At 44.8% G+C, this 18830-nt stretch overlaps 1 protein-coding gene across 6 annotated transcripts in view; it reads left to right on the forward strand.

The window, feature by feature from the left end:
- The window catches only part of SHISAL1 (shisa like 1), a 104735-nt gene that overhangs the window by 34797 nt on the left and 51108 nt on the right, over window positions 1-18830 (forward strand). For all 6 annotated transcript variants that reach the window (XR_010992765.1, XR_010992759.1, XM_068170719.1 and 3 more), the window contains exon 2: window positions 18502-18600. Coding sequence is in view for 4 of the 6 variants with exons in the window: in XM_068170719.1 (XP_068026820.1) it covers window positions 18531-18600 (70 nt within the window). In the remaining 2 variants the exon portion in view is untranslated. The remainder of the gene's footprint in view (window positions 1-18501; window positions 18601-18830) is intronic.

Consider the following 18830-nt stretch of genomic DNA (forward strand, 5'->3'; position numbering starts at 1 on the left):
AAATATTATTGTGGTTTAAAACTGCATTCTGTCTTTGCTGCTTTACCGTGGCCAAGCTGTCTCCTGTTTCGCACTCTCACTCAATGGGGAGATTGTTTTCTGCAAGGGTGCTCTAAAATGATATTGCTATCCTTGTATCACTTCATCACAATCCCTCAGTGAACTGAGGTGTGTATTTAATTATACACACCTTAAATAATTCTCTTTAAATGACTCTCTTTTTGAGTCAGAGACTTTGTAGCAGTACCTTAACAATGGCTGGCATCTCATTCCCATCAGGAATTCCTAAGTTCAACTTATGTATAATTTCAACTTCTAAGTTAAACACATCCAAGTGCCAGGTTCCACAGCAACCCCATGCAGTGCTACAGGCTGGGGTCAGAGTGGCTGGAGAGCAGCCAGGTAGAGAGGGACCCAGGGGTACTGGTTGATGGTAGGCTGAACATGAGCCTGCAGTGTACTCAGGCAGCCAAGAAAGTCAATGGCATCCTGGCCTGCATCAGGAACAGTGTGGCCAGCAGGAGCAGGGAGGTCATTCTGCCCCTGTACACTGCACTGGTTAGGCCACACCTTGAGTCCTGTGTCCAGTTCTGGGCCCCTCAGTTTAGGAAAGATGGTGAGCTGTTGGAACATGCCCAGAGGAGAGCAACAAAGCTGGGGAAGGGTTTGGAACACAAGCCCTATGAGAAGAGGCTGAGGGAGCTGGGGTTGCTTAGCCTGGAGAAGAGGAGGATCAAGTTCATGTAGCTGTTGATCAGCAACCTCCAGGTCTTTCTCTGCTTGGTAGCTTTCCAGCCGCACTGCCTGAGCTTTGCATGGGGTTGTTGTAACCCAAGTGCAGGACTTGGCCTTGATGAATCTCATACAACTGGCCTCAGCCCATCAATCCAGCCTGTCCAGGTTCCTCTGCAGAGCCTTCCTACCTGTCAAGCAGATCAACACTTCCTCCCAACTTAGCGTGATCTGCAAATCTGTATTCTTCCTTTGTGGCTGTTACTGCTCTGTGCATCAGCCTCCTTTCTTTAAAATAGAAATAGTACCACCTCTCCACTTGTCTTTTCTCATTTGTTTAGACTTGAAAGTATCTGGATGAATAGATGGACTGCCTGACTGCAGTATTGTCTGCTCTGTTCCCTCTGTGGTGAATGCTGTACTTTCTGCCTTACATATGAACTGTTTGGACTTTGCACATTCTGTGGATGATGTTCTGTATGCTGGCCTGCAAGGTCAGTAGGGCATGAATGAAGTCACTGTCATCATCGAATGCCTTGTGTTGTAAGGGATCTTAAGGAATATCTAGTTCCAACCCCCCTGCCATGGGCAGGGACACCTTCCCCTAGACCAGGTTGCTCAAAATCTCATCCAGCCTGTCCTTAAACGCTTCAGCAATGAGGCCTCCACAACTTCTCTGAGCAACCCAGTACAGTGTCTCACCACCCTCATGCTAAAGAACTTCTTCCTAATGTCTAATCTAAATCTCTCCTGCTTTTGTTTAAAACCACTGCTGCTGTCAGAAAAACAATAATCAGGAAGTTCTGTGAGCTGGAGCTATTGGGTGCTAGAACTGTAGGACAAGTAGTGGTTTGTGACTGTGGGTGTGAGCATCTGATATAAAAAGCTGATCCTGTAGGCTTCAAAGCAAAACTCCCCCTGACCACAGTGAAGCCAGTTTTTTACCATCATGTGTGATTTGAAGTTAGCTATGGAACTAGTGAAAACCCTGTGGTTAAGCTACCTTGCACAAGATGCAAAAACAAATGCCCTTTGCTATGTGGAGGGAATGTACATAGTGTAGCCCAGTTGAGCTGGATGTTAGTATGTGGCTGGATCATGACTACTTTTTCCTGGCTCTGTGTGCTTTCCATCTGCAGGTTGGAACATGCTTACTGTTCCTGCATGCTGAGGTAAACTGGCTTAGAATGACTCTGGAACTAGAAACATCTCACTGATCTACAGAAAGATGGGGGTGTATATACATATATATTTTAAGGAATACTTTGCCTCCCACCATATAGCACAGTTGCCACTTGCTCTGTGGTCATGAGCCTGCCTTCAGGGTCACTTACTGCTGACTGGGGTGCAGGACAGTTGTTCTGTAGTCTCCAGTATATAGGTGTGAGCTCATCAGCTTCCTACCAGACTTGCATGTGTACCAAGCAAAGGCAAGAGGGTGTTTCACTTGTAGTTGACAGCAAACCTTTCTTTGGTAGTGACATTATTTTTTCCATGCAGCTGAATCCAGTGCCCCTTAGCTCCATGGCTGAGTCCAAGATACTTGTCAGGCTTGATGATGATGCTTAGTGCACTTGCATTTCTTAAGGCATTTAATTGTTGTCTTCAAGCTTCAGTGTTTAAAAATGTAAAACTGACCCCTATCAATACTGGAAATTTTCACCAATTAAACTGCTCTGGTGACTGTGCATAGGGAAGTGTATGTGTAGGCTTGAGGTGAGGAGAAAGTTCTTCACAGAGAGAGTTGTTAGTCATTGGGATGTGCTGCCCAGGGAGGTGGTGGAGTCCCCATCCCTGGAGGTGTTCAAGAGGGGATTGGATGTGGCACTTGGTGCCATGGTCTAGTAGTCATGATGTCTTGGGTGACAGGTTGAACTTGATGATCTTTGAGGTCTTTTCCACCCTTGTTGATTCTATGAATCTGTGTGATCAGTGCCAGCTTTGTGCTGTAATAATCCAGAGCACTATGCCAAGGCCTGTATCAGGTGTGAGCTGAGCTTTGCTCCTCCCCTGCCTATACCAGGCAGGCTCAAAAAGAGCAAGTGCAGTGTTCTGCACCTGGGCTGGAGCAGTCCTTGCTGTATTGATAGGATAGGGGTCAATGGCTTCAAACTAGAGAAGAGCAGATTAAGATTGGATGTTAGGAGCGACTTCTTTACCATGAGGGTAGTGGAACACTGGAACAGGTTGCCCAGGGAGGTGATTGGGGCCCCATCCCTGGAGGTAGTCAAGGCTCGACAGGGCTCTGGGCAGTCTGATCTAGGTGAGGAGGCTCCTGCTGACTGCAGAGGCCATTGGACTAGATGACCTTTGGAGGTCCCTTCCCACCCAGACCATTCTATGATGATTCTTTCAGAGTGTCCTGCCTGCATCTCTTCCATACAGATTGTTCTCTGTGCATTGCTGTAACGGTAGAAATATAACTAGCAAGTGTTCCAAGTGGCAGCCCTTCCTTGGGTACATAGGTGCATGGGGCAAAGTACAGTGCTGGTGTCAGGAGATCATGGCTAGATTTCACAGGTACTCTTATAGTACCTGGAACACTAAGGAGTATGTTCTGTAGGTATGATGTATGCCTGCCCACTGAGCATGGCAAAATTATTAAACAAAGGAAGCCACTTCTCAATGAATTATGGTTTCAGTCTGCAGTTAATGCTTCTGCCATGTTCCTGGGTTTTGTTTTTTTTTCCTCAACTCCTCTGGGCTCAACAGGGAGGAAGTGCTCAATGCTTGATCCAGGTGAGGTTTCTGTATAGTTCTGTAGGAGTCTTTTCAAATAGCTTCTCTCACACCAATCTCTGTGCAGAGAAAAAAAAAAAACCTCTTTAGAAACCCTAGGCTAGAAATAAAGACTTTTTCCTTCCTGTAAACCAAAGAATGGGAAGCAAAGGCTGGGACCTGTGATGCCAGCAGCAGCAGCACAGCTTTGTTTTACCTGGTGTTTTCCAGTTCCAAAAAGGCATGCTAAATAAATAAATAAATAAGGAAAGGTGAGTTGTTGAAAGCCACTTTTCTGTTGCTCTGCATGCCTTTTCTCCTTCTGCTTGGCAACTTCCACACCTGCTGCTCTGACTACTGAAATTGTCCTTTCTTTTGTCCTGCAAGTGTTTCTGCCTAAGGGGAGAAGACAAAGGACTCGGGAGCATTTTCCAGGGTTCTGCTGCCATGTCATCTTCAAAACCAAGTTCTTGTGAAAAGCAGTGCTCTTGGGGCTCCAGAATCCATGTTTTTGTACAGGAATGGCTGTGAGCTGGGATGATTGCAGTAGCAGAGGCACCTTCTGCTCTTAAAGCCAGCTTTTCAATGTATGGAAGCGTAGAGCAGTGAAACCCAGCATCCTCTGCTGCGGCGTGAGGCTGGTGTGTTCAACAGGAATGAGGCAAAAGAATGGGCGAAGGGAAGTTATTCCTGTCTTCTACCATACAGCCTTTCTTGCCAACACTTGTTGGTTCAGAGCTCCCCCACAGTTGCCTTTCTCCTTGGCAAGTGCAGTGAGAGCTACTTCTGTTCTAGTCTGCTTTAAGAACAGCCTTCATTTGAGATGTTACCGAGAAACATTTCAGTATGTGCGGTGTGAATGTGCCGCCGCAGATGTTTTTAGGAAGGAGGCCAATTCTTTCTCACTTGACTCTGATGGGTGCTTTTCATCATCATGTCATAAAGAAGCTGGTGGCTCATGGTTTAGAAAAGTGCACCCTTTGCTGGGTTAAAAATTGGCTGGGTGGCTAAGCCCAAAGCGAATGGAATTAAATCCAGTTGGCAGCCAGTTACTAGTGGTGCTCCCCAGGGCTCAGTTCTCTTGTATTTAAGTGATGTACTAAGTGATGTGAGTGGAGGTATTGAGGGCACCCTGAGGAACCTTGCAAATGTCACCAAATTGGGCAGAATTGTTGATCTCCTTGAATGTAGGAAAGCTCTGCAAAGGCACCTGGACAGCTTGGATTGGTGGGCTAGGGTCAGTTCTGTGAGGTGTATGTAACAAGGCCAAGTACTGGGTCCAGCCATCTGAGTGGGAGTCAGCTTGTGTTCAGGTGGCCAAGGTGGCCCATTGTATCCTAACTATATCAGGAAGAGTGTGACCAGCAGGCCCAGGGAAGAGGTTATGCCCTTGTACTCAGGACGGGTGAGGCCACACCTTTAGTACAGTGTTCAGTTTGGGGCCCTCACTGCAAGAAGGACATTGAGGCACTGGAACAAGGCCAGAGAAGGGAAGGTGGCAAAGGGGCTGGAGAACACACTATCACAGTATCACCAAGGTTGGAAGAGACCTCAAAGATCATCAAGTCCAACCTGTCACCACAGACCTCAGGACTAGACCATGGCACCAAGTGCCACATCCAATCCCCTCCTGAACACCTCCAGGGATGGGGACTCCACCACCTCCCTGGGCAGCACATTCCAATGACAAATGACTCGGTGAAAAGTGTCTGCCTCACCTCCAGCCTAAACTTCCCCTGGCACAGCTTGAGACTGTGTCCCCTTGTTCTGGTGCTTGTTGCCTGGGAGAAGAGACCAACCCCTTCCTGGCTACAACCACCTTTCAGGTAGTTGTAGAGAGCAATGAGGTCACCCCTGAGCCTCCTCTTCTCCAGGCTAAACAATCCCAGGTCTTCTGAAGAGCAGCTGAGGGAAGGGGAATTGCTTAGGCTGGAGAAGAGGAGGCTGAGGGCAGATCTGTCTCTCTATAGCGACCTGAAAGGAGGTTGGAATGAGCTGGGAGTTGGTCTCTTCTCCCGGGTAGCTAGTGGTGGGATGAGAGCCTCAAGTAGCACCAGGGACAGTTCAGATAGATACTAGGAAATTTTTCTTTGCTGAATGGGTGGTCAAGCACTGGAACAGGCTGCCCAGGAAAGTGGTGGGCTTGGCAGTCTTGGGTTGCAGGTGGACTTGATCATCATAGAGATCTTTTCCAACCATAATGATGACTCTGATTCTATATCAACACTGCACAACTCTAGAATAAAGACAGCTGAGGCTAGTTCTGGATGAACCAACTTAAATACTGGCACCAGCCTACATGTATTCACAGGGTAAATGACCCAAGCCATAGGTCTGCACCAGGACAGCTGTGTGCTTTCAGTTCACATTTAGAACTGGCTTGTAGTGCATTTTAATTTATCCCTTAGGAAAGTTGGAATAACACTGCCAAAATACTGCTGCTGCAGACACATCTATGTCAGCTAAGCCACAGATTGTGTTGTCATAGAAAGAAGATCCTCATGAGTTAAAAAGGACTTCCCCCCCCCGTTTTAACCACAACTGCCAGCTTCTTCCAGCACTGATACATTAATCAGGGGTTGAACCCTTCCTTGACTTAGCTAACTGTGCCAGCAGAATGAGCTGCTTTTCCCATTGCAACATGTCCTGCTTTTCCAATGTGTTAAATAGCATGGTGACATTTTTGAGCATGGAACAGCAGTTGTCATTTGAATACTTCCTAGCCAGAAAACTATTTTAGAGCCTCTTAGAGGGAACTTAGCTCTAGCTCTGCAAGAGAGGACACGCTTTAAGGTATTAACTGTGCAAGGATTTATGCCTGGTGGTTAGCTGAAGTGCAACTTAAGCTCTGCAGGGGTTTGGCTGTTTAATTAGATTACAAAGGAATAGAGTAATAAATTGTATTTCTGAAATAAAACATCCTTGCTAAAGTTGATGGAAAGGGGAAAAAAAGTATTCATGAGAATTCTGAATTCAGCTGAATTTGCCATGTTTAAATTATTCCTATTTTTTCCCCTGAGTCCACTCTAACTTTTGCTTAACTTCCTCCTCATCTCTTTTCACTTTTGAGGAAATAAGTTTTTAAAAAACCCAGAGTGACAGAAGGTTAGAGACCAGTCTGGTCAGGCACAGGGAAGGGATAACAATGTTCAAGGAAATAAGGATTAAGTAAAATTGATATGCCAATAGACTTTCCACAGCAAGGCTTGTTCTTCAGAAGAGGCCATTTTGGAAGGGAACTGTAGCAGAAGTGTTCCCATAGAGACAGTAGTCCTTAACTTCTCTCTCTATACAGCTGACAACATAGACAAAACCAAACATTTACTCACGGTCATTTTGTTTCACTAGGTAAGCAGTTGAGGTATCACTCTTTAACTCAAATGGATAACAAAAATGCTCTGGCTAATTTTGCCGACATGTTTATAGATACACATGTTCTCAGGCTGTAGAGCTCTGCTGCTCTGTAGCGATGAACGTGCCCAGAGAAGGGCAACAAGGCTGGGGAGAGGCCTTGAGCACAGCCCTGGGAGGAGAGGCTGAGGGAGCTGGGGTTGCTTAGCCTGCAGAAGAGGAGGCTCAGGGGAGACCTCATTGCTCTCTACAACTACTTGAAAGGTGGTTGTAGCCAGGAAGGGGTTGGTCTCTTCTCCCAGGCAACCAGCACCAGAACAAGGGGACACAGTCTCAGGCTGTGCCAGGGGAAGTTTAGGCTGGAGGTGAGGCAGACGCTCTTCACCAAGAGAGTCATTTGTCATTGGAATGTGCTGCCCAGGGATGTGGTGGAGTCCCCATCCCTGGAGGTGTTGAAGAGGGGATTGGATGTGGCACTTGGTGCCATGGTCTAGTCCTGAGGTCTGTGGTGACAGGTTGGACTCCATGATCCTGGAGGTCTCTTCCAACCTTGGTGATACTGTGATACAACATTTGGCTGTTAGATCTGGAAGCTTTCAAAAGCACACCTGTTATAAACCCTCTAACTTTCACAACTTCTTTTACTTCTTAATAACATCTTTTACGTTTTTTTGACAAACTGCTTGCAATAAAGGAGGAGGGGTTTGTGTTTTCAATTGAAGACATGGACATTATTACAACTGAAATTGAGGTACGTTGGCTCTGGTTCCCTACTGCCAAGCAGCTCAACAACACAAGCTAAAGTTTCCCTGGAGAAGAGTTCTGCATATGTTTAAAAACTGAAATGATAACTTGATTAACAATAGAAATTTGTAATGGCTTTAAAATTAATCTTGTCCTGCTCTCAGAAGGTTATGAAACTGTGTGTGCTTCCTTATCGTTCCTGCCTCATGGGAGACCAAGAGGATTCATCATTTCAGTCAACATTCAGTTGTTTCAGATTGCTTGGTTCCATGGATGGACCATACCTGATTGTTTCATCAGGCTCGATTTGTTTGTGAATTCTTCACCTAAGAACTCCTTTCAGCTCACACAGCTGGCTGCACAAAATCACTAATCTGCCTTGTTTGACTCAATCTGGACTGGGTTTAGCTCATTAAAAGTAAGGGGTTTGGATGGCTAGGACAAATCTTTGTCAGCTGCCCACACTCATAGTGATGCAGCACATGCAAATGCAAATACAGGAGTACTTCAGTCTCTTAACAGTGTGTTCAGAGTAGTAGGAAAGGCTGCAGCTCTTGGCTGCACAAGGAATTTTGCTTATGAGAAGTGAGAAAGTTGCTACTAACTTGTAACTGAAGTTATTTATCTGTGTCAGTGAATCACCACAACTGCAGCTGCTATTTTTACATAGCTGACTGTCTCCCCAAAGTAATTGAGGTATTTTTTGCCCCCCAAATGAGAACAAATGTGTACAGTGAAGGGCTGGATGCAGGACAGACAACAATCTTCACTTTTTCTGACCTTCATCAATAATAAATACAGGAAATCAAATATTTAGCCTGCCAAATGCAAATACAGAATGAATGGCACAGAGAAATTGATTACCTACAATGTATTGGTACTACAACTGCGTTATGGTAATGTCTTGAATATCATTAGCTTTGCTGTGGAGAAAGTGAAGAATTTGGCTGTCTATAATGAAGATTCTGTGCTATCTTCAGGCAGTTTCTCATCAGTTACATTTAGCAATTAAAAGGTCTGAATGTACCACTGATTCTCTAAAAGGATTTCTGATGTAATAAAGGAATCCTTTAACTTCTGTATGAGATTGCACTGCACAATGTACTTCGTAGTCAGGTTAGGAGCTGCTAAAATCCATTTCACACTTGCATGCATATAATGTGTGTCTTAGGATGTAGGTGTAGCACAGGTGGCAATAGCTGACTAAATGTGTTGGTGAAAAGGGTAAAAGGCAGATGAATGAGGGGCTTTGAGAGCTGACAGTTTCAGCACATACAGATTTCTTTTGCTTCTCTTATTAACAGCTACAGACTGCTTGAAGTTCACAAGGTCATCTTCAGGCTGTACTTAATGGCTTTACTGTTATGGGACTCATGCACATTGTCTCTTCATAACTGTTTGGAGGATAGCTGGGGGAAATAACAAATAGGGGAGGGGATTAGAATAAAACAAAGTAGTTAATATTATGGATTCTAACATTGATAAAGTAAGGGGGAAGAATTTCATGACCAGGCCAGCATGAGCTAAACTTGCTCATCTTTATCTGCAGTTGTGTAGACACACATGATAATAATAATAATAAACAACCAATTTGGAAGAGACCTTCAAGATCATCGTGTCCAACCCATCAACCAATCCAACCCACCTAAACAACTAACCCATGGCACCAAGCATCCCATCAAGTCTCCTCCTGAACACCTCCAATGGTGGCTTAACTTCAAGCATACCTGTAGTGAGATGTTTGTAGGGAGAAGACACTGAATAATGTTAATGCTGTACTAGAATCTGAAAGAGTTTCTGCCAGCAGTTCCTTTTCATGGATTCAGTCTCTTCAAGACAACTCTCCACTGAAAACTAGTATCTGTTTTCCATAAAACATTTCCTTGGGATTATTGCAGTGTGAAAACGCTTTTTTAATAACATTAGGTTTTATTTCGTGCCAGTTACATGGTTGCCTTTGTAATAAGGTTGTAATTTGGTTGTAATAGCATTCATTAACTCAGACTAAATGCATTTTCAAGCCTATTTTAATATGAAAAGTGAACAGAGCTGGACTAGAAGTTTGGTTTGGAGCACAGCCTTCTCTTTTCCATGTAATTTTAAACAGCTTCCTCAACCACTCTAATTGTCTTGGCTGCATTATCCACCCCTTTACTGCTGCTATAATGCAACCAGTATTGTGTGTTGTCTTCAGATGACAAATAAGATGAGAGGAGGCTTTTTTTTCCTGCTGGTGACCCTCAGTCCCAACAGTGTAGGATGTACGACAGAACTAATGACGTGTCTGAGGTTAGTGAGCGTCTTTTCCAGGAAGAGACTGGGGAATAAGTGATGATGGAGATGAGAGCTTTTCTCAGTATCCTGTAATCATAACTGTGGAAGATGATTGTGCCCCAAGAGAATGGAGGAAGAAGTGATGGGAAGCCCATCAGTGTGGAATGATTTCCCAGGGCAAGGTGACTGGTACTCACTCAGACTGGAGGTTAGTGGAAGAGGGAGTCACCCTCAGTTATGTCCCAAGGGGTGGTATGTTATCACCTATATAGTTCTGTGTGTATGGAGATGTACCTGTCTTGGTAATACTGGTGACACACATGTGTATCCCTCAATCAGCTCTGAGAATGAGCAGAACCTCTATGGATCTCTGCACTTTCATAATACGGTAATTTCATTTACCTTAGGAAAGTTGGCAGCTACTGAATTATTTATTAGGACCTTCTGGGCACTGGGAAAATAGAAACAACTGAAACAGAAAAAGGCACTAAAGTTACATGCACAACCTTGCCATAAAACCTGGAGGCAAATTTTAGAGGAGGTATAGCCAATATGGTTCTCAAGGAAAGATTGTAAGAAGTGGAAGTTACCAGCCTAAGGAAACTTGAAATAGGATAGAGCAGCACTTTTGGTATGTGTTAAAGACTGATGCAAGGAGAAGTCTAACCAATGCATCTGTAGGCAAATCATTCTGCAGCCCCACTGGACATGGGATGGGCTTGAATCTAAGGAAAAGAGCTGCGGGTTAGACACAGGAAAACCTTCCTAAGCATGAGGTTTGAAGAAACACTGGATGGGAATTGCCTGAGAAGTCTGGAAAACCTCTCTGGTGGTGGAGGCTCTGGGAACTTCTGCTAAGAAGAGTTTAGATGTTCTTAGTCCTGTGACAGAAAGATGAATTAAATGGTCTCTTTAATTGCCTTATTTGTGATTGTTCTATACAGAGAGCTAACTTGTGAGGCAGTGCTAATGTATTTAATAGATGCTCCTGCTACCTCCTTTTATTCTTTCTAATGACTTCAAAAAATGCAATGTTTTCCAAACATCTCTTCTAAACATAGGTTTTCTTTTCCTCCAAAGTGGGTAAGGAGAAATTTTTTTCTATGTAAAAAGTCTTGCCACATGAAATGGTTATTTCTTTTGGCAGCTCTTCTTTTCAGTGATTCACTGATTCCCTTGAAGAAAAGACAGCTAAAACTATAAGGATAACCAAAGCAATGCATGGAGCAGAAGAGTAAGAGCAAAGGTATCACAGTGTTTAAGGCCAGTTCTGGAGCCCCTATGACAAGAGGGATCTGGAGGTGCTGGGAGGTGTCCAGAGAAGGGCCAGGAGGATGAGCAGAGGGCTGGAGCTCCTCTCCTATGAGGGCAGACTGAAGGAGTTGGGGCTGTTCAGTCTGCAGAAGAGAAGGCTCTGAGGTGACCTCATTGTGGCCTTCCAGTATCTGAAGGGGGCTACAAGAAGGCTGGGGAGGGACTGCTCAGGATCTCAGGGAGTGATAGGACTAGGGGGAATGGAATGAAGCTGGAGGTGGGGAGATTGAGGCTGGAGGTGAGGAGGAAGTTCTTCCCCATGAGAGTGGTGAAGCCCTGGCATGGGTTGTCCAGGGAGGTGGTTGGGGCACCCTCCCTGGAGGAGTTTAAGCCCAGGCTGGCTGAGGCTCTGGCCAGGCTGATCTAGTGTGGGGTGTCCCTGCCCATGGCAGGGGGTTTGGAACTAGATGATCCTTGTGGTCCCTTCCAACCCTGACTGATACTATGATACTATCATACTATGATAAGTAAAACCTGGCATCATAATCTAAGCTAAGAAGAAACCTCCCAGTGACAAGTCCTAAGAGAGTGGTGTTACCCAGGTCACCTCTGTGCATGCATGAAGGATGCAGTTTACTTTTCAGGCAACAAAGGTCAAGCAGAGAGTTGGCATGGGAAGTTCCTCCATTTTTAGTCTCCTAGAACTGGAATGCCCTTCTCTTGAAAGAGCAATCATGAACTTTTCCTGATTTTCAGGGGTTTCAGAATTCGGATTTGCAGTTGATGTGTGACTGCATAATAAGATCATTTGTATTTTTTGTTATTACTTTTCCTAGTATTTTGTACCCCATTTTTACCTGATCCAACTAGAGACCTGTTTGTCTTGTAACTATGTGTCCCTCAAACTTTGTAATACCTTAGTTCTTAGAACACTGCGAGAGAAATCAAATGCCTCAAGAAGTGGCTTTCAGGGTTTCTTGTCATTTGTTGTGAGCAGCTATACTTCACTGTCCTTAAGATACTCATTCAACATGGGAAAGTTAGTCAAACTATGAATCTGAGGAGAAGGTGAGAGCTCTTGCTTTTTCCATTGTTCAGTGCTCACTTCCAACAGTGCAGACTTGGCACAGGCATGGCTAATGTCAAAAATATCAACTTCAAGATTCTGTTGCTGTCCTTGGAGCTGTTCAGGAAATGTGTGGACCTGGCACTCCAGGACACGGTTTAATGGCTGTGGTGGTCTTAGGTTGAAGGTTGGACTTGATGATCTTAGAGGTCTCTTCCAACCAAAACAATTGTATGATTCAATCTGACGTGTGTATCAGGTCCCTGCACCTAAATCCATGTCAAGGGGGGAGGTTAAAGAAAAGAGAGTTCCATTTTTGTAGTGGTAGTGAGATTGGAAGTTACAGTGCAGTCACAGCCTTTCTGTTGGCAGAAACAAAAAGCCACCCACCTGCTGTGTCACATTAATGTCTGTTCTCCTTGATCATAACATTATGTAGCACCTTCCCTTTGAATGTTGCTCTCTTTGAATCAGTCACTGTTGCATCTTCTTCAAGGCAAATCGGTGTTCCTAACGTGATCCTTATTCCATGGAAAAATAGCAAAGAACTTGAGAGAGGGCCAATTATTCTGTTTCATGGCAGACATGTGGAAACAGAGTGGGGGAAAAATTAGCATCTAAAATGGTGATTCCTCACCCATTTCTTTAGTCTACTTCATGATGTAGCTGCTGAGATTCTTGTGATTGCTAACAGAAGGGAGGAGGTGATGTGAGGCTGGAAATCTCAAAAGATACTGAAAAAGATGAGCATTCTCCTTGCCTCCGAGTGACCACCAAAGAGCTTACAGTGGAGCATTAAAGATGGAAGTTGGTGCATTTGATCACCCTTCTAATTGAAGATTTACAGAACTAGAAAGAAAACCTTCAGAGCTCTCCAGGCTCTCACAGTTTATTTGAGGAAAAAACCAAAACAAACCAAACCAAACCTAACCAACCACCAACAACAAAACACAAAGCCCCCAAACACAAAGGCCAAAGAAACCCCAACCAGCTCTACCTTTTCTCTCTCCTTCAAATGAAATGCTCATAACTGTTTTGTCAGCCTCGACTGCTACTAGTCAGAAAAAATTGTTCTAGTCAGAAAAAAACCACTCAGCCAGATGACTGCTAATTTACCGTGTTTCCATTGTCTCTCTCCTATTGCCTAGCTTTAGGAAATAATTGGTACAACCTAGACAATTTCTTTTAGCATGCCACTTGTTCTTCTGCCCATCTCTCCCCCCTAGCTGACTGAGCTGAAGCAGCTCAGCGACATCCCCATGATGCTGCACTGAATACAACTGCCTGACAACAGCAGGTAAAAAAGAGTCTTCCTTGCCAAGTGGTGAACGGCTAGTTTTATCTCTGTCCTCCTAAAAATGGTTGTGTCCAGTCTAATGATCACTGAAGCTATAAAATTGGAGCACGTCCCTGTTGTCACAAAGATGTAGATAAGTGTAAATATACAGAGATTCTCTCGCTGTCCTGGACTTTGATGTGGGGCTCTAGTGATCCTCTCTTGCTCCGATCTTCCCAGCTGGCACTTAATAAGACACAGGCCTCCCAAGGCTTGGATTTAAATGCCACTTTCATTGTTGCCAGTTCTGCTGGACATAATTGCATAAATCTTTCTCTCCCTGAAAAATCTTCTCAATTTCTACCTACACACTGATTTCAAAACCAGGCTGTCTTCAATTGCTAGCAAGACTGTGCTTTTCGAAAAACAAGCATCTAATTTCCAGGCTGACTTAGTCTTCCATAAGTGTGTGGCCAGCAGGAGCAGGGAGGTGATTCTCTCCCTGTACACTGCACTGGTTAGGCCACACCTTGAGTCCTGTGTCCAGTTCTGGGCCCCTCAGTTTAGGAAGGAGGTTGATTTGCTGGAACAATTCCAGAGAAGGGCAACGAAGTTGGTGAGGGGCTTGGAACACAGCCCTGTGAGGAGAGGCTGAGGGAGCTGGGGTTGCTTAGCCTGGAGAAGAGGAGGCTCAGGGGAGACCTCATTGCCCTCTACAACTACCTGAAAGGTGGTTGTAGCCAGGAAGGGGTTGGTCTCTTCTCCCAGGCAGCCAGCACCAGAACAAGAGGACACAGTCTCAGGCTGTGCCAGGGGAAGTTTAGGCTGGAGGTGAGGAGAAAGTTCTTCACTGAGAGAGTCATTCATCATTGGAACGTGCTGCCCAGGGAGGTGGTGGAGTCCCCATCCCTGGAGGTGTTCAAGAGGGGATTGGATGTGGCACTTGGTGCCATGGTCTAGTCATGAGGTCTGTGGTGAAAGGTTGGACTTGATGATCTTTGATGTCTCTTCCAACCTTAGTGGTACTGTGATACTGTTTCTTCAGGCCCAGTGAAAGTTGCCATCATTCCCACACAAACTGAAAAAACCAAAATACCCCCCCACACACACACACCTCTCCTAGCCAGCTCTGGAATAACTGGATGTGAATTACACAGAATTGCAGATGTCAAGTTGGGAACCTTGGTATCAACTTATTAACCACATCCTAAATTATCTTGATGTAGAAATGTTTAATAGTCTCAGCTATACAAAACATCTGTCTCTTCACACAACAGAAGTGCTTATTGAACTCTATTTAATTAACTGTTGCTAAAGCCCAGATTTCCCTCTAGTAATGAATCACTATCAGAATTCCTGCAGCTTTTATTTAGGCAGGGGGAAAAAATAATCTGCTTCCTCTTATTCCTAGCAATATTTGCAATAGCTTGCTCTTTAAGAATGTAGAAACAGACAGAACCTCTGCCTTATGTTCAGTAGCATTCCTTTACATGCCATTCTAGCTTTTAAGTCTGGTTGATGTTTTAATTGATATGATGTTCCTTCTGACAAAAAACCAAACACCACCACAAATAAATAAACAAAACCACCACAACAAACAAACAAACCCCAAACCAAAAGAGTGCCTTTTGCAGTAGGGAAATAGAGAAATGCACCAGAACAAGGGGACACAGTCTCAAGCTGCACCAGGGGACGTTTAGGCTCGAGGTGAGGAGAAAATTCTTCACTGAGAGAGTCATTAGCCATTGGAATGTGCTGCCCAGGGAGGTGGTGGAGTCCCCGTCCCTGGAGGTGTTCAAGAGGGGATTGGATGTGGCACTTGAAGCCATGGTCTAGTAGGCATGAGGTCTTGGGTGACAGGTTGGACTCAATGATCTCAAAGGTTGTTTCCAACCTTGTTAATTCTATGATTCTATACTTATTTAGCATTCACAGATTTCTGTCTCCCCCCACCATGATGTTATGATTTCTAGTTGTCTTTCCACGGTTTAGTTGATTAGATAGTGTTAGATGATAGGTTGGACTCAATGATCTCCAAGGTCTCTTCCAACCAATTCCCTTCTATTCCATTCCATTCCCTTGGAAGAACTGAGTTCTTTTAACAGTACCAATAGAGTAGTTTGTCTCAAAGGTCTCTTCCAACCTATTCCATTCTATTCCATTCCATTCCCTTGGAAGAACTGAGTTTTTAACAGTACCAATAGAGTGGTTTATCTCCAAGGTCTCTTCCAACCTATTCCATTGCCTTGGAAGAACTGAGTTCTTTCAGCAGTACCAATAGAGTGGTTTGGATGTTGATCCTGCTTGCAGACCACAGCATAAACTAGGATGATTTCTTGTAAAACACTTACACTGGTTTGTAGAATTATGATTTGATGGTTTTCATGTGCTGAGCTGACCTCTTAAAGCTCTGCTAGTGCCAGACATGGGATTTTTTCTAGTGAGAAAACTTTTGTCTCTTTGTCACTTTGTAGACAGCACTGTTCTAGTCTCCTGTCCTCCATCTGCTGCTGAAAGTTGAGATATTCATGACAGTGATGGTTTTTACCTCCTTCCCTTTTGTTATGTACAAGTGCAACTGCCTTGGGATTTCAATCTGATCCAGTAGCTTTTAGTGCACACCTGTTATAAACTACCCAGTGATTGCATGATACACGACTCACTTCATAAGGATTTAGCATCCTCTTGCTCTTGAGCCGTCCAAAGTGGTTTCATTTTTGACATAAATTGCCATTTTTCCTTTCTTTTTTCTTTCAAGTTGCTCTTCATAAACACCTGAGAACAACTTTGTTAAATAACCTGATGGGGAGACCTTACTGCTCTCTACAACTGCCTGAAGGGAGGGTGTAGACAGGTGGGGGCTGGTCTCTTCTCCCAGGCAGCCAGCACCAGAACAAGAGGAAACAATCTCAAGCTGCACCAGGGGAGGTTCAAGCTGGATGTTAGGAAGACGTTCTACACAGAGAGAGTGATTGCCCATTGGAATGGGCTGCCTGGGGAGGTGGTGGAGTCACCATCCCTGGAGGTGTTCAGGAGGAGACTTGACAGGGTGCTTGGTGCCATGGGTTAGTTGATTAGGTGGGGTTGGATGATAGGTTGGACTCGATCTTGAAGGTCTCTTCCAACCTGCTTTATTCTATTCTCTTCAGCTCATCCCAACAGCTTTCAGTATCACCACTTAGGCTTTTCAGTTTGTAACCCAAGCTCCTGATGTTGTTGTACAAACTAACTAGTTGTTTATTATTGCTCTTTACTGTCAGCGTCCAGCATTAACCTGCATTAGCACTGACAGCTGAATAGTGTAGAGACAATTCTACTGGGGATGATGGCTGGGGACAAAATAGAGTCTGAAGAGTGGTGGGCAGTGGTGCCAAGTCCAGCTGGAGAGCTGTAACTAGTGGAGTCCCCCAGAGATCAGTGCTGGGTCCAGTCCTGCTCAACACTGATGAGGGGACAGAGAGAGTGTCTGCTCAGCAAGTTTGCTGATGATATCAAACTGGGAGGCTTGGCTGATTTGCCTGAAGTCTGTGCAGCCATTCAACAGACCTGGACAGACTGGAGAGCTGGGCAGGGAGGAACCTAATGAGGTTCAACAAGGATAAGTAGCATCCTGCATCTGGGAAAGAGTAATTAACTGCACCAGTACAGGCTGGGAGGTGATCTGCTAGAGAGCAGCCCTGTGGAGAAGGACCCTGGGAGTCCTGGTGGATAACAAGATATCCATGGGTCAGCAATGTGCCCTTGTGTCCAAGAGGGCTGGTGTAATCCTGGGGTGCCTTAAGAGGAATGTGTCCAGCAGATCAAGGGAGGTTCTCCTCTCCCTCTGCTCTGCCCTGGTGAGACCACACCTGGAATATTGCATTCAGTTTTGGGCTTCCCAGTTCAAGAGGGACAGGGATCTGTTTGAGAAAGTCCAACAGAGAGCAACCAGGATGACTGAGGGACTGGAGCCCTGCCCCATGAGGAGAGGCTGAGAGCCCTGAGGCTTTTCAGTCTGGAGAAGAGAAAACAGAGGGGATGTAATAAATGTTTACAAGTATCTGAGGGCTGGGTGTCAAGAGGGAGGGGACAGGCTCTGCTCAGTTGCGCCCTGAGATAGGACAAGGGGCAATGGATATAAACTACAACACAGGAGGTTCCACCTCAACATGAGGAGCAACTTCTTCACTGTGAGGGTCACAGAGCACTGGAACAGGCTCCCTGGAAGGATTGTGGAGTCTCCTTCTCTGGAGACTTTCAAGACCCATCTGGATGTGTTCCTGTGCAACCTGTGCTAGATTTATTGTCCCGCTCTGGGTGCAGGGTTGGACTCAATGATCTCTGGGAGTCCCTTCCAACCCATAAAATCCTGTGATGACAACCCTTGCATGATGACAGAGTCTCTGCTCGATCTGTAGATTGTGCAGCTGGTGATGTTGAATCAGAGTGGGTATAACATATATTTGGATTCAATCAGTTGTGGGACTGCTCTGTGACAAAGAGCAGAGCCTGTTTCTGATGCTTCCTCCCCAGGCTGCATCATGGCTCACCCCTGTCTTTAGGAGACCAGGAAATAATAATCCCATTCAATGCTCTGATTCTAACGAAAAGAGACTTCTGGACATGTTTCCAGCCCTCTTTCTGAACCACTGCACCCTCTAATGGGGTAAACCAGATTGGCTTTCCATGCAGCCCATTCATTTTTGTACTGTTTATATCCTTCTAAGTCCTTACAGGCATAACACAAGAGCCCATTCTCGTGCCAGTAAAACAAGCACAGTTCTGCTGAACGCAGGTTACAGGGGAGGTGTGAGTATCCAATAAAACCTCTGTGATTCATCTCTGCTCTGGGTTAATGAGAAGTGTGGAAATAGCTGTCTACATTCATGGTGACAAGGAAAAAAGGATTTTAACAAAACAGAGAAAGGAGAATTGATTCCACTTCTGAGTCCAGAGTGGGTTTGGTTTGTTCATTTGTTTTGGCTCGTTCGTCTTATTGTGTGGAGCTCTCTGCTCATTTTACCAGAGCTTTGTGAGGCAATAAGTTTGAACAGTGAAAGTGAGGTGAAACAGACCCTTAACCATGATGTTGCATCTTCTCAAACAGGTAATTCTGTAATGGACCAATGAAAGCCAATGATGACAAGTTGTGGTCAACAGCCCTTGAATGTGCTGATGGTTCTGCTTTCATTACTCTTGTCAGCAGGTAACTTTTCTGTTTTGAATTTCTCTGTCACTAATGTGTGCCACAGGGGAAAAATCACTTGCAAATACCAGCTTCCTACAAAACAAGCAAGGCCAAACAGGTTGTTGGGTAATAAATAAATAAAGCCTCTTTGTATTTAAGACCTGGAAAGTGGAATTTGCCATGCAATGGGAAAAATCAGCTTGAGAATGAATAGGTGGTGGGATACTGACATGGTAAAGCAGGCTGAA

Source organism: Melanerpes formicivorus, unplaced genomic scaffold, assembly GCF_026170545.1.
Source record: "Melanerpes formicivorus ecotype bairdi unplaced genomic scaffold, bMelFor1.0.p_v2 SCAF_3, whole genome shotgun sequence".
Lineage (NCBI taxonomy): Eukaryota > Metazoa > Chordata > Aves > Piciformes > Picidae > Melanerpes > Melanerpes formicivorus.